The 13,332-nt window shown below is 41.6% G+C and overlaps 1 protein-coding gene across 1 annotated transcript in view; it reads left to right on the top strand.

Annotated features, from left to right (window-relative positions):
• The window catches only part of CAMK4 (calcium/calmodulin dependent protein kinase IV), a 393,072-nt gene that overhangs the window by 156,123 nt on the left and 223,617 nt on the right, over positions 1–13,332 (top strand). The window contains exon 2 of the mRNA XM_075341900.1: positions 7,192–7,270. Within this exon, the coding sequence (XP_075198015.1) occupies positions 7,192–7,270 (79 nt within the window). The remainder of the gene's footprint in view (positions 1–7,191; positions 7,271–13,332) is intronic.

The raw sequence follows: 13,332 nt of genomic DNA, 5'->3' as shown, positions 1-13,332 counted from the left end.
TGGCCCATGTGTAAATTGCAAGACAATACAGATGGTGATTTGTATAAAAAAGCGAAAAACATATTTTAAAAATACATTTAACATTTAAATTTATCTCACTTTTATAGTGATATGGCAGAGCTATCATATATTCTCATTTAGTCACATTAGCTATACCGTTTTAGATTTGATATGTATTGCTCATATAAGCAGCAAGACAGGGGATTGTCTTACAGGAGACTACTTAAAGGCTTAGATCCGCTATGCTAGGAAAAAATATTTTCTCATTTTCCCTAATCAAGTATTTTCTCCTAATGTTTAGTCTTCTTTTATAATGATGTCATACAGAAACACACATTTTTTTATCCAATGTTTTTCCTGTCAAGAGACAGATTTTTGGTGCAGATTTGTCTGCAACGAATATTTATCGTTTGCACATACCCTTAAAGGGAATCTGTCAGCAGGCTATATAAACTGAAGACAGCATGCTGCAAGGGTTAACACAGAAAATTCAGTTCTGCCTGTCTTTTTATAGTTTGATCTCTTGTTTATTTGCTATGTTTGTTTAAGCAACAGGACCCTTATCATTGCTCGGACTACAATGTCACACACATGCTAGTCCAACACGCCCCTTCTTATGATTGACACCTCACTGTCAATGTACAATATCTATAGAGGGCCTGGTGAGGGCAGGAAAGCTAAAAATGCACATGTTGTCAGAACCGCTGCACCCAGTAATCTAAGTGATACATTGTTAGATTCAGGATCTCTTTGCCAACATCATGCTGCTTTCAGATGAAGTAGCAAAAACCTGCTGACAGATTCCCTTTAAAGGGGCTATACAAATTAACAAATTTTGGACAATTTTGGCTGGATGAGCAACACATCTAACGTTTATGGGGGTGTCCCAACTTTCTCCCAATGGCAGATGGCTGAGAAAAGAAGGTTAAAGCATATTCTACATAATTCAACATTCTCAACCCTTTCTTCTACACTGAGATAGTTGCTGTTTAGGAAAGTCTAGTATCAGCTTGCTTCCCTTTCCGAACATATGCACGCTAAAGCATGGAGGATGCAACAACTGTAGAAAAAGACATGAATCGCACATCCCAAAATCACACTTGACCTAAGGACGCTAGGCAAAAATTAAGTACCTGAACATGAGGTTCTTGGTTTAACATTCTGATCAGACTGTGTGATGCTCACTGCCACATCACGGCAAACCTCTGAGTGGGTCCCTAATCTATGCTTTGAAGGTGCGGCGCCGTGCAGCAACCACCACTGTGACGGCAATGCACCAACAGGGCAGATGACCTGGTTCCTCCCAACACAATGCTGCAAGGCAGAATCCCCACGGCTCCAGGCCGCACTGTCTCACTGACACAAAACCACCACAACAATGGCCACCACACAGCACCAGCACACTGTAGAAGGAGCTGCACAATCCCCGTCCTCAAGCTCTCAGTGTGTGAACTGAGAGCAAAAAAGGCAGAACCTCTCTTTGCAGCGGCTTTAGATCAACTTATAAATTTTGGATGTGTGTTCATGTCTTTTTTTACTACTATGCTGTAAACCGTGGAGGAACCCAGAAAAATACTGTAGATGTGTATCTAGAGCTACCATGTTTTTTCCAAAAAAAAAGACAGGATCTTATATTATTTTTTTTTCCAAAAAAGGGCTGGGGCTTATTTTTGGGGGAAGGCTATTTTTTTTTCCATGAATAACAATTACACATTTATTCCTCAATTTACCTTGAAGGTGTATGGCCAGCTTTAGGGTTAGTAACGTTAACCCTAACTTACATTCACAATTCTTGGTGCAGTGACAGTGTCTTATATGGCAACATTTACTGGCACTCTCGAAACACTTTGAGTGGCAGTGGCATTTTATTCTATTTGCAGCCAGGAGGGGGCAAAAGGTGGGAGTCTGGAGCAGGACTCAGGAAAGGTAGTTGAGATGTCACATGTGGCTGCTTCTGTGGGAGTGAACATAGCTGGCTGGGAGGCGGGCTCCAAGAGGCAGCACTCGGGAGGCAGGAGGCGGGACCCTGAAGCGGTAGCCAAGCCCACACCATAGGGCAGTAGCGTCCGGGAGGTGGGACTAAGGAGGCAGCATTCGGGAGGCAGGACTCTGGAGCGGCAAGCAAGCAAACATCATAGCACAGTAGACGCCAGGAGATGGGAACTGGGTGACAACACTCAGGAGGCGGGACTCCAAAGTGGGTGAGCAGATTTTACCCTACCATGGTGGGATGAAGTGGCAGGACGATTTGGGAGCTACATTATGCCTATTCCATTGCCTCCAGCATTAGGTATGTCTCTTTGATGTTAGTGACATAACTTAGCATCACGTGACATAACCTAGCGCTGGACTAACTAGGGCTTATTTTTGGAGTAGGGCTTATATTTACAGCCTACCCCAAAAATAAGCTCGGGCTTAATTTTGGGGGAGGGCTTATTTTTGGAAAAACGGTATTAAAGCTATATGGACTCCTTCAGCATTGTTACATTTCATATTAGGCATTGAAAGTGTTACCTCGCTTATCTCCCAATCTGTAACCCTATCTGACATCTCTGCTACACAGGATTTGTCCTGTTTCAACATATTCATGCAAAGTTCTTGGAACAAGTTGTTCATTTTACCACTGACAAGGAGCAGCTGCCAGCGCTGACTATAGATAATGCCATGCTACATCTGAGAGACAAATGACAAAGGCTAAGGGCAGATCTCATTACATCTTCCTCCTTCTCTCCAGGAGAATAAACTTTTCTATTTTTATTAAGATTCAACCCCAGTACCAGGAATGTCATGTAATGAGATGACAATGTTTCCAACATAATACAGCTGGAAACATACAGCAGTTGCTCTAAAATACAATCATTCTCCAATTAGCGCATCTTCTTCTTTTCTGAAGTTGCTTCCCATTCATGGAGTCACGCTGTCACCGCAGTCATGCCAGCGCCTACACTCCGTAAGTGCCAGAAATCTCTCATTGTAAAAGATTGCAAGTGGAATCACATGGCTGAATGGAGCAATACTGTCAAAAGTATACATAGATTATTACCAATTCAATAGGTCTCTAAAGAGGAAGGGATAATTATATCTAGTTGTCATCAAGATATTCAGAAAATAAATAAGTAAAGAGACATTTCTATGACTAATGCCGGCGTCACACGGGACGATCTATCGTGTGATCGCACTAGCGATCGTACCCGCCCCCGTCGTGTGTGTGTCACGGGCAATTAGTTGCCCGTGGTGCACAAAGTCGTGAACCCTCGTCACACGTACTTACCTCCCGAACGACCTCACTGTGGGCTGCGAACATCCTCTTCCTGAAGGGGGATGGACGTTCGGCGTCACAACGACGTCACACAGCGGCCGACCAATAGAAGCGGAAGGGCGGAGATGAGCAGGATGTAAACATCCCGCCCACCTCCTTCCGCATTGCCGGCGGGACGCAGGTAAGCTGTGTTTATCGTTCCCGGGGTGTCACACGGAGCGACGTGTGCTGCCACGGGAACAATTAACAACCGGAGCACAGAAGGAGGAACGACATTATGAAAATGAACGAGCAACAATAAGGTGAGTATTTTTGCTCGTTCACAGTCGTTCCTAGGTGTCACACGGTACGATATGTCTAGCAATGCCGGATGTGCGTCACTTATGACGTGACCCCGACGACATATCGCCCGATATATCGTACCGTGTGACGCCGGCATAAGTGGACAGAGAATAGAAATCATTCACTTTTTTTTTTACTTTAAATATATTTTCTTACGTAGTAACATAAAAACAGAACAGGCTTCACAATACAAACTGCATTTATTAATAAGTAGATCTTTTAGACCTGATGAGGCTTGTGTACTTACATTGAAAATCCAGGGCACAATGGCTTAATCCTTTTTCTATAGTTTAAAGTCATTTTCAGCCTACCTGGGGTGATTGAAAGGATCTCTGTGTCCCTCCTACTGCTGCAATATCACAATATACAGTAAATGTCGCAGACGTCACTCACACTGGGTAGACAGAGACTGAATACGCTTGACCTTAATAACATTCTTACCATTTAGCTGGACTCATAATATGTTCCAATTCAGCATAAAAAAACCGCAGGGACCAACCTTCGGAAAAAACGCGGCAAACCGCGGCATTTTTCCCACGGTTTTGGTGCGGTTTTTACCGCAGGTGCAGTAATCTTCAACTCCCAGAAGTTTATCAAGAAATTTTCCTGAGAAAAATCACTTTTCTAGTGCGCACATAGCCTTAGCGCTGACAGTGCTGTTATTATAATTAATTATATCATACAGTCAGGAGCGCTGTAGTGCTGCTAAGTTGATATTTGTGAATGCATAGTATAATTTAACATCAGGACTAAAATGGGCTATAGGTTCACTATATTCTAATAGGATTAATAAATCAATTATACTTTAATTCAAAATTAATAAAAGTTACATTTTAAGCCACACATCTATTCCCTTCTTTTCCCAACAATTTTTATTTACTTAAATTTAGTGGTGTACACTTGTGTAGAGACCTTACATGGGGAACTCTTTTATAGATCTAGCAGATATACAGAACTCATGAATATGCTGGACTACCTGGCAGCACACCAAGTAGCCTTCTAATGATAATCTCCTGCTGATTAATCAGTGATTTTATCAAAACTACAAACCGCATCACAGTAAGTGACATATTGCTGGAATCAGGATCTCTGCCCCTACACTATGCTGCTCTCAGATTAGGTGGCAAAACCAGGTGAAAGATTCCCTTTAAAGGCCACTTTACAAGCTGCGATATCGTGACCGATATCGCTAGCGTGCGTACCCGCCCCCATCGGTTGTGTGACACGGGCAAATCGCTGCCCGTGGCGCACAACATCGTGCGGACCCGTCACACTACTTACCTGCCTACCGATGTTGCTGTGACCGGCGAACTGCCTCCTTTCTAAGGGGGGCGGTTCGTTCAGGGTCACAGCGACGTCACAGCAGCGTCACTGAACCGCCGCCCAATAGAAGCTGAGGGGCGGAGATGAGCGGGACGTAACATCCTGCCCACCTCCTTCCTTCCACATTGCGGGCGGCCGCAGGTAAGGTGAGGTTCCTCGTTCCTGCGGTGTCACACATAGCGATGTGTGCTGCCGCAGGAGCGAAGAACTACTTCGTACACCGATCAGCAGCGATATTTGAGAATGGACCCCCATGTCACCGCTGAGCGATTTTGAACGTTTTTGCGACGATTCAAAATCGCTCATAGGTGTCACACGCAAAGACATCGCTAAAGCGACCGGATGTGCGTCACAAATTCCGTGACCCCAACGAGATCGCTCGGGCGATGTTGCGGCGTGTAAAGCCCGCTTTAGTCTGCTTAATGTGCCACACCACCAGACTGAACTTCAAAACCTACAACAAACCAAAATAAATTACTGTATATTCAACCCAATGTCAGCAATGTGGATTCCATCATTTCTAACGTAACCAAGCAATGGGCCAGATTATCAATGTGTCAGGCTATTAATAACCAAGCATCAAGAGGCCAGCAACACTAGAAAACCCTAAAAAAACCTAACAACTGCTTGAGCCCACTATGAAACTCCCCAATAAGCCCTTGGATTGTAATCTAGCCGTCTCTAGTCCTAACTGACCATCTTTCCTGTATGAGATATACTGTACGTATATGTGCAGTCATGAAAACTCGCAACTGACTGAGAGCCATTTGCTGCAAAACACTGGCAACGCCATCCAACCATGTTACTATGTCGTCATTCTGTGAGTCAGACATTCAGGTGATGACATTTATTCTAGCCCACTTACTAATGACTGACCACAACCTATTCTAGGCCAAGCACTCATCATATCACCTATGTAGGTTGAAATTCTTCACAGCCTTCAACTTGTAATAGAAAGCAGACATATAAAACACTACTGAGATGTCCTTCACCACTAGCAGTTGGTGCTGGCATAGCACAAAATCTAACCCAACTGCTTCCAAGGCTTCTCCGAGCCAGCACCTGACATTGTAGTATCAATCCCAATAATCTGAGCTAATGCCAGTCCGCTGGAAGACCCAGGAACAGGGGAAAGAACCACCCTGTCTTTCTTCAACCGAGCAACCATTGCAACCTGGCATGCTACACTAGATTCTGTTGTTAACATACTGTGATGTGCACCTAGCATTCTTGCCATGAGGGCCATGTCTTGCATAGGGCATTCTTGCCATGAGGGCCAGTACTCACCTTAGACATGATGTACTTTGCACATGTGGCCAATCCTAACTCCTTGGACTTGCCACCTACTCCAGTACTCTAAATTTCCCTTGATTTTCCACTAAGCTATGGCTAACCTGCTGTATGTACCATAACTACCATAAAGAAAGGGGGAGAAAAAAAACTGACACATTGATGAGACCTCCAGCTTTCTCTAACCAAACAATGTCATCTCTTCCAGCAGCTGTATAATTCCATCCTCTAACACTCAAACGTACCTATCACCATCTAATGACATCTCCACCCACCATGTTCACACCAATTTACTGTTAGTTTTCATCCCTGCCTGGCTGGGGATGTCTTGACTGCTTTCCTTGGCCAGCTTCCTTGCGAGAGCTGTATCTCTCGCACCCATTCAAGTTAATGGGTGCGAGAGATACATCTGACTGCACTTGGATGTTATCTCAGTTCAGTGTGATATATGCACAGGATGACAATGGAGGAGATGGGGGGATTAACCCCTCCCTCTCCTCTGCAGCGCCCGCCCTCAGCTTTGCAGCTGAGTCGGGGGTCATTAGCATATTGCATCCAATGCTCTCGCATCGGATGCCATACGCTCGTGTGAGTTCAGCCTTAGAAGAACTAAGGGATGTAATGTCCCTTCATGATTGACCATGAATGAATGATTATTGTCTCAGAGAAATTAGTTATGTTAGTAAACTAGAAGAGTCACAAGCTGATAATATTTGTTGGAGTAGGGTAGTAGCCAGACAATTCTATGCAAATTACTTGGGTGGACCTCTTAAAAATTTTTGTTAATGACATTCACAGCATTCACTTTTTTTGCATACTTATATTTTTTACAATTCAGGAAAAGGATATTGTATTACCAACACTCTTTGGCTTTCAAGAAAAGTTACGCAAAGAAATGATCAAAATGTCTTCAGCTGCTAAACTAGCATGTAAACTGTTACCATTGTATAATAGTTTACCCCTTCTTCTTTCTTTAGGGGTGCAACATCGGTTGTGTACAGATGCAGGCAAAAGGGGACCCAGAAGCCTTATGCAGTCAAAATGTTGAAGAAAACAGTAAGTTTTCAAAGCTTATAATAAATTTCTTAAAATGATGGAAGCAGGTTTCTTGTAACAGAAATAATAAATATTATACATAGTCTTAAGGCAAATGGTAATTGTGACTCTGATATTCTAAAACTCGTTATTAATATAAGATCTGTTAGTAATGCATATGAAATTTGCCAAACAAAATCATTTTTTGCCCAATTGAAAAACAAAAGAATTACAAATTGGTTTCCATTGAAAGACACCAGCATTACATTTTGCCCATCATTTCGGGAAAGTCACTATGGAAAGTCTTTGCTATTCATAGATGTAATTAGTTAAAAAAAATTATTGATATTATTCAACGCTATACTACACTTATGTTTGAGTGTGTAGGATCCATTTCCAATATAAAGACATTGTAAACATTGTTTATCAAGATATCTGCTACCAACAGCTCAGGGTTATCCTTTAAACAATTAGGCAAATATCTAAGTAGATCATATTACAGTAAATATGGAGTGAGCAGGGCAATTTCTAGCCTTTCTGCTGCTTGAGGTTAAAATTGAAATGTTGTCGTTCCCTGCTGGGCAATTTAAACCTGGAGTGAACAAGCACAATTCTGTATTTTTTTTTGTGTGTTTGCTCTTACAGTAATAATTCATTATGGTTTATTCCCTTTAGCAGGCTTGAACCTGTGATCGTCTGAATCTTACACTCTACAATGTAATACCACAGCATTGCAGTTTATAAAACAAATCACTGTCTCCTATGAAAGAATACAACACAATAACTACCATGAAAACAGGAATACTGCACCAGGAACACCACCAGTACATGAATACACCACAATAAAGATAATCAGTACATGAAAATAGCACCAGAACAATGATTAATACATCAATACATCACCAAAACCATCATCAGTACAGGAATAGAGCACCAGAACCTTCATCAGTGCATGAATATATCACTATTACCAGATGGTATCACATTGGTATTAACAATGAGTTGTTCTTATCAGTCATCAGTGATTATAGTATTGACTGGATGCAGGCAGTTTCACAAATAAATATTTACACCCAAGTACATTATCGGTGATATCCTTTCAGATTGGAGTCATTCTCATCCCTTTTGTCTGCATCTGGTCCATACACCATGATGACATTGGACAGTCATAGTTTGCCTCTGCTAGCTTTCCTTTTTTACCAGTTTTCTGCTGCACACCCAACATGGTATCTAAAAAACAGCAGTTTCATTATAATGCTTCTGAATAAAAAAATATCTGCCTATGATGTACCCCTAAAAAAAAGTGCCCCTCACTGTGTTCGTTGTGCAAAATATTTCTCCCACGCTGTCCCTCTTATGGTACATAGTCCACCTTATCCACTCAAATAAAGTTTTACTTCTAAAACATCCACCATTATAAACTATAAAACACCATCAACCCTTATGAACTGCAACCTCTTTTCCTTCTTTGCCTCCTCCGTGGTGTGGCGGTAATGTCAGTGGTATGATGAGATGACCTTATCAAGCTGCTGCATGTCTGAATGTCAGGGTGGGAAGCTGACTAGTATTCCTCTGTGCCTTTGGTGTTGGAGTACAGCCCCTTCCCTTTGATTGTATTTGCATCTGAAATAAAATGCAAAAATCAGGGATTCTCACTCCCAAGCATGGCCAGAGTGGGACTGAAATTCGGTTTTGGCATTTGAAAATGCACAGACCCATGCTTACCCACCTTACCCCCCAACCACACACACTCATACTTCTCAAGTGGGAAAGATTTAATACAAAACCAATATTAGCAATAATACTGTGCAAAAGCTTAAATAATATCGCTACCCCATTGCTACATAATACCAGCATAATACACCGTTTTAACCAACATGGCTGTACCAAGACCAATATTAGCATCAGTATTGCAATATAGTAATCAAATAAAACCTCAAGTTTATTACCACATATTACCAGCTTATGCACCAGTGATAACAGCCCAAACTGATCATTAAATAAAATCATTGTTCTAGGACTGATATTACCACCATACAGTGACCATAAAATGCAAGTTTTACATTGGAGCTCTACAAATCATATACAATATGTACAGTGCTTTAAAAAAATTATTCATGCCTTTTTTACATTTATTCACATTACATCCACAAAGTTAAAGCAAACCAATCACCAGGATTTTCCTATATAAACTAAAGCCAGTGCTATACTGGTGCTATCATACTGATTCTATAGATACCTTTAGTTGTCAGATTGGATGTATAGTTTTTGAAACACAGGCAAGTAAAGTTACAGAAATGTACAGCTTTGTGATTCACAGCAGCTTCCAATAGCTAAGATGTGGGTCGGGTTTTGCTATATATTCCTGGGCCTGTCTGCCTCCCTTGCCTTGCCTTGGTAGGTGCTAGACTGTATGGACTGCATTTCTAACACGCCCCAATCGCATGACAGAAATGACTCATACCTGCAAAGAGCCCATACAGTTTAGCATCCATAGAGGCCAGACAGCACACAGGGGCGGGAATAGATAGCAAAACCCGACCCACATATCAGCTATTCGGAAGCTGCTGCCAATTAAAAAGCAGTACATTTCTGTAACTTTACTTGCCTGTATTTGAAAATCTATACATCCAATCTGACAAATAAAGGCTTGCACAGAACAGCTGTAGTATCACAGCAGAGCGAGGAGACACCCAGCGAGCAACACCAAAGAGAAGGGAGAAGACCAGGGACAAGGTAAAGGGAAGCCCTAGTGACAAAGACACGGGGAAGGGGTGACCCCCTGATACTCACTTGTGTCTGAACTCTGCAATCCCTAACATTCCTAGACCGGTCCTTCCCCCTGTGTGTGATCATGTGCCTAAGCCATGGCTGTCCCTGGGCTTGCCCTGGCTAGTGAGTTGGGCAGCAAGAGACTAGTCTTGCTCCTACGAAAAAGCATCACAGGAAAAGAGACAAACAGGTATGACACAGCCAAAGCAATTCCATGGCTGAGACGTAAGAAACTTCTCCATGGAGGTCAGCAAAGAACAACTATGGCAATAAGAAGCAGCAGCTAAGATTAGAGTTAAAGGAATCTCAGCAGGGTCAAAAAGGAATACTTAACTTCTACAAAACAAAAAAAACTAAATCTGCTCCACTCATGCTCATTGTAAAGCAGATTCCAATGAGGCCATGCTATTTGCTAATCATTGTAACCTTCTGATCCCAGATGCCACAAAAGTCCTAACTGGACACCACACATGTGACGTACAGTCCCTGACAGAAGTTCGTTTGCTTATCCATGTTATGTAAATAAAAGCTTATAACCTGACTTTAAATTCATCCATTGGTTTTATTAATTACTCATTTGAAAGCTGAAACCCTCCCAAATTTGGTTTAGGTTATGAAAATAAAGTTGCTGCAAACCTGAAATATTGATCATTTAATGAACCCAGAAAGGTCAGATTTTGTCAAGACAAAAGTTTTGTCGCCCACAGAAAGTAACGTGAAATTCAAACAAATAATTAACTTCTAATACAAAGACATGTTGCATAACATTGGAGAATGAAGTTGTGGTGCTATTAGAGCCATATTTAATATTTTGTATGACTTCCATGAGCTTGAAGGACTGCATCCATGCGGTTCAACAATGATTCATACAAGTTATTGAATAAATCATCAGGAAAGCAAAGAGTGCAGTCTTACATGCCTCCCAGAGTTCATCTAGATTCTTTGGTGTTGTCTTCCAAGCTTCCTCTTTCATCCTACCACAAACATGCTCAATAATGTTCATGTCTGGTGACTGGGCTGGCCAGTCCTTGAGCACCTAGATCTTCTTTGCCAGGAGGAGCTTTGTTGTAGAGATGGATGTATGAGATGGAGCACCATCCTGTTGCAGAATTTGACCCCTATGATTGGGAATGTAAAATGTAGCTAATACTTCTCAATATTTTAGGCTATTGATATTGCCTTCCACCTTGCAAGTGTTTTGCACCCCCCCAAACTGAATGTAACCCCAGACCATGATCTTTCCACCACCAAGCTTAACTGTTTTCTGGATCCATATGGGCTTCAGTAGGTCTCCTGCAGTATTTGCGGCAGTTGTGGTGTAATTTAACTGAAGATTCATCAGAGAAATCCACTTTCTGCCACTTTTCCAGCGTCCATCTGTTTAGCAGGCTGTGGGACTTGGCAAATGCCACACGTTTTTTTAATTGCCTTTTGTTTAGTGCTGGCTTCTAGGCACTGTTTCAACCATGGAGGACGTTTCGAGACAAAATCCTACAAACTGTTCTAGCTGACACAGGGACTTGAGGTGACCAGGCCTTTTGGAGCTCTGCTACAGAGGAATAGGCTTTGGATTTTCTAACCACCAAATGTTGCTCCTTTGCAGTTGTCTTGCGGAGTCTGACCAGGCTTGTCAAAAACATCTCCAGTCTCTTCAAATCTTTTTTTAATTCTTTGTACTTGACGCTGAGACACATTAAAGTGGATCTGCAGTGGATCTGTTCTTCAGCCTCTTGACAATCAAGGCTTTGGTCGCAGGGTGGATTTTTTGGCATTTTTTTCAGAGGTCAAGTTGCAGTTCAAGTGAAGGTCTGGGGTGCAAGGTTTCTTTTTATACACACCCACTAATTAACCGGTCATTTAGTGATCACAAGTGAGGATGTAAACTAGGATTGAGTGCATTAAGTGAGAAGGCGACAAAACGTTTGTCTTGCCAAAATCTGACATTTCTGTGTTCATGAAATGATCAATATTTCAGCTTTGTGGCAACTTTATTTTCATAACCTAAACCAAATTTGGGAGGGTTTCAGCTATCAAAAGAGTAATTTATGAAACCAATGGATGAATTTAACCCCTTCAGCCCCTAGCCTGTTTTCACCTTAAAGACCCGGCCATTTTTTGCAACGCTTCAACGGATCCTGGCGATTCTGACATTGTTTTTTCATGACATATTGTACTTCATGTCAGTGGTAAATTTAGGCCGATATTTTTTGCGTTTATTTGTGAAAATTTCGCAATTTTCAAAATTTGAAATGTTATGCCCATAAATCTGAGAGATATCACACAAAATAGTTACTAAATAACATTTCCCACATGTCTACTTTACACCAGCGCAATTTTTGAAACAAATTCTTTTTTCGTTAGGAAGTTAGAAGGGTTCAAAATTCATCAGCAATTTCTCATTTTTCCAACAAAATTTACAAAAAAAAATCTTTGGGTACCACATCATATTTGGAGTGATCTAAGAAACCTAGGCAACAGAAAATACCCAAAAGTGACCCCATTCTAAAATCTGCACCCCTCACTGTGCTCAAAACCACATCCAAGAAGTTTATTAACCCTTTAGGAGCTTCACAGCAACCAAAGCAATGTAGAAGGAAAAAATGAAAATTTTACTTTTTTACACAAAAATGTTACTTTAGCCATAAAATTTAGCATTTTCACAAGGGTATCAGGAAAAAATGCACCATAAGATTAATTGTGCAATTTCAGCTGAATACACCGATATCTCATATGTGGTGGAAATCAATTGTTTGGGCGCACGGCAGGACTCGGAAGAGAAGGAGCATCATTTGATTTTTTTAAAGCAAAATTGTCTGGAATCATTAGCGGATGCGATGTTGCATTGGGAGACCCCCTGAGGTGCCTAAACAATGGAGCTCCCCCACAAGTGACCCCATTTTGGAAACTAGACCCCTCATGGAATTTATCTAGATTTTTAGTGAGCACTTTGAACCCCTGTAGGCTTCACAAAAGTTTATAATGTTCAGCCGTGAAAATATATATATTTTTTTTTACCACGAAATTGTTATTTTAAGCAAGTAGATTTTTTTTTCACAAGAGTATCAGGAACAAAATTCACCATAAAACGTATGGTGCAATTTCTCCTGAGTATGCAGATACCTCATATGTGGTGGAAATCAATTGTTTGGGCGCACAGCGAGGCTCAGAAGAGGAGCGCCATTTCACAGCAAAATTGGTTGGAATTATTAGCAGACGCCATGTTGCATTTGGAGACCCCCTGAGGCGCCTACACAATGGAGCTCCCCCACATGTGACCCCACTTTGGAAACTAGACCCTCCCTCATACAAAA

Source organism: Anomaloglossus baeobatrachus, chromosome 1, assembly GCF_048569485.1.
Source record: "Anomaloglossus baeobatrachus isolate aAnoBae1 chromosome 1, aAnoBae1.hap1, whole genome shotgun sequence".
NCBI classification, from domain to species: Eukaryota; Metazoa; Chordata; class Amphibia; order Anura; family Aromobatidae; genus Anomaloglossus; species Anomaloglossus baeobatrachus.
The sequence above is the reverse complement of the archived record's forward strand: the minus strand, read 5'-3'. Positions and strand labels throughout refer to the sequence as shown.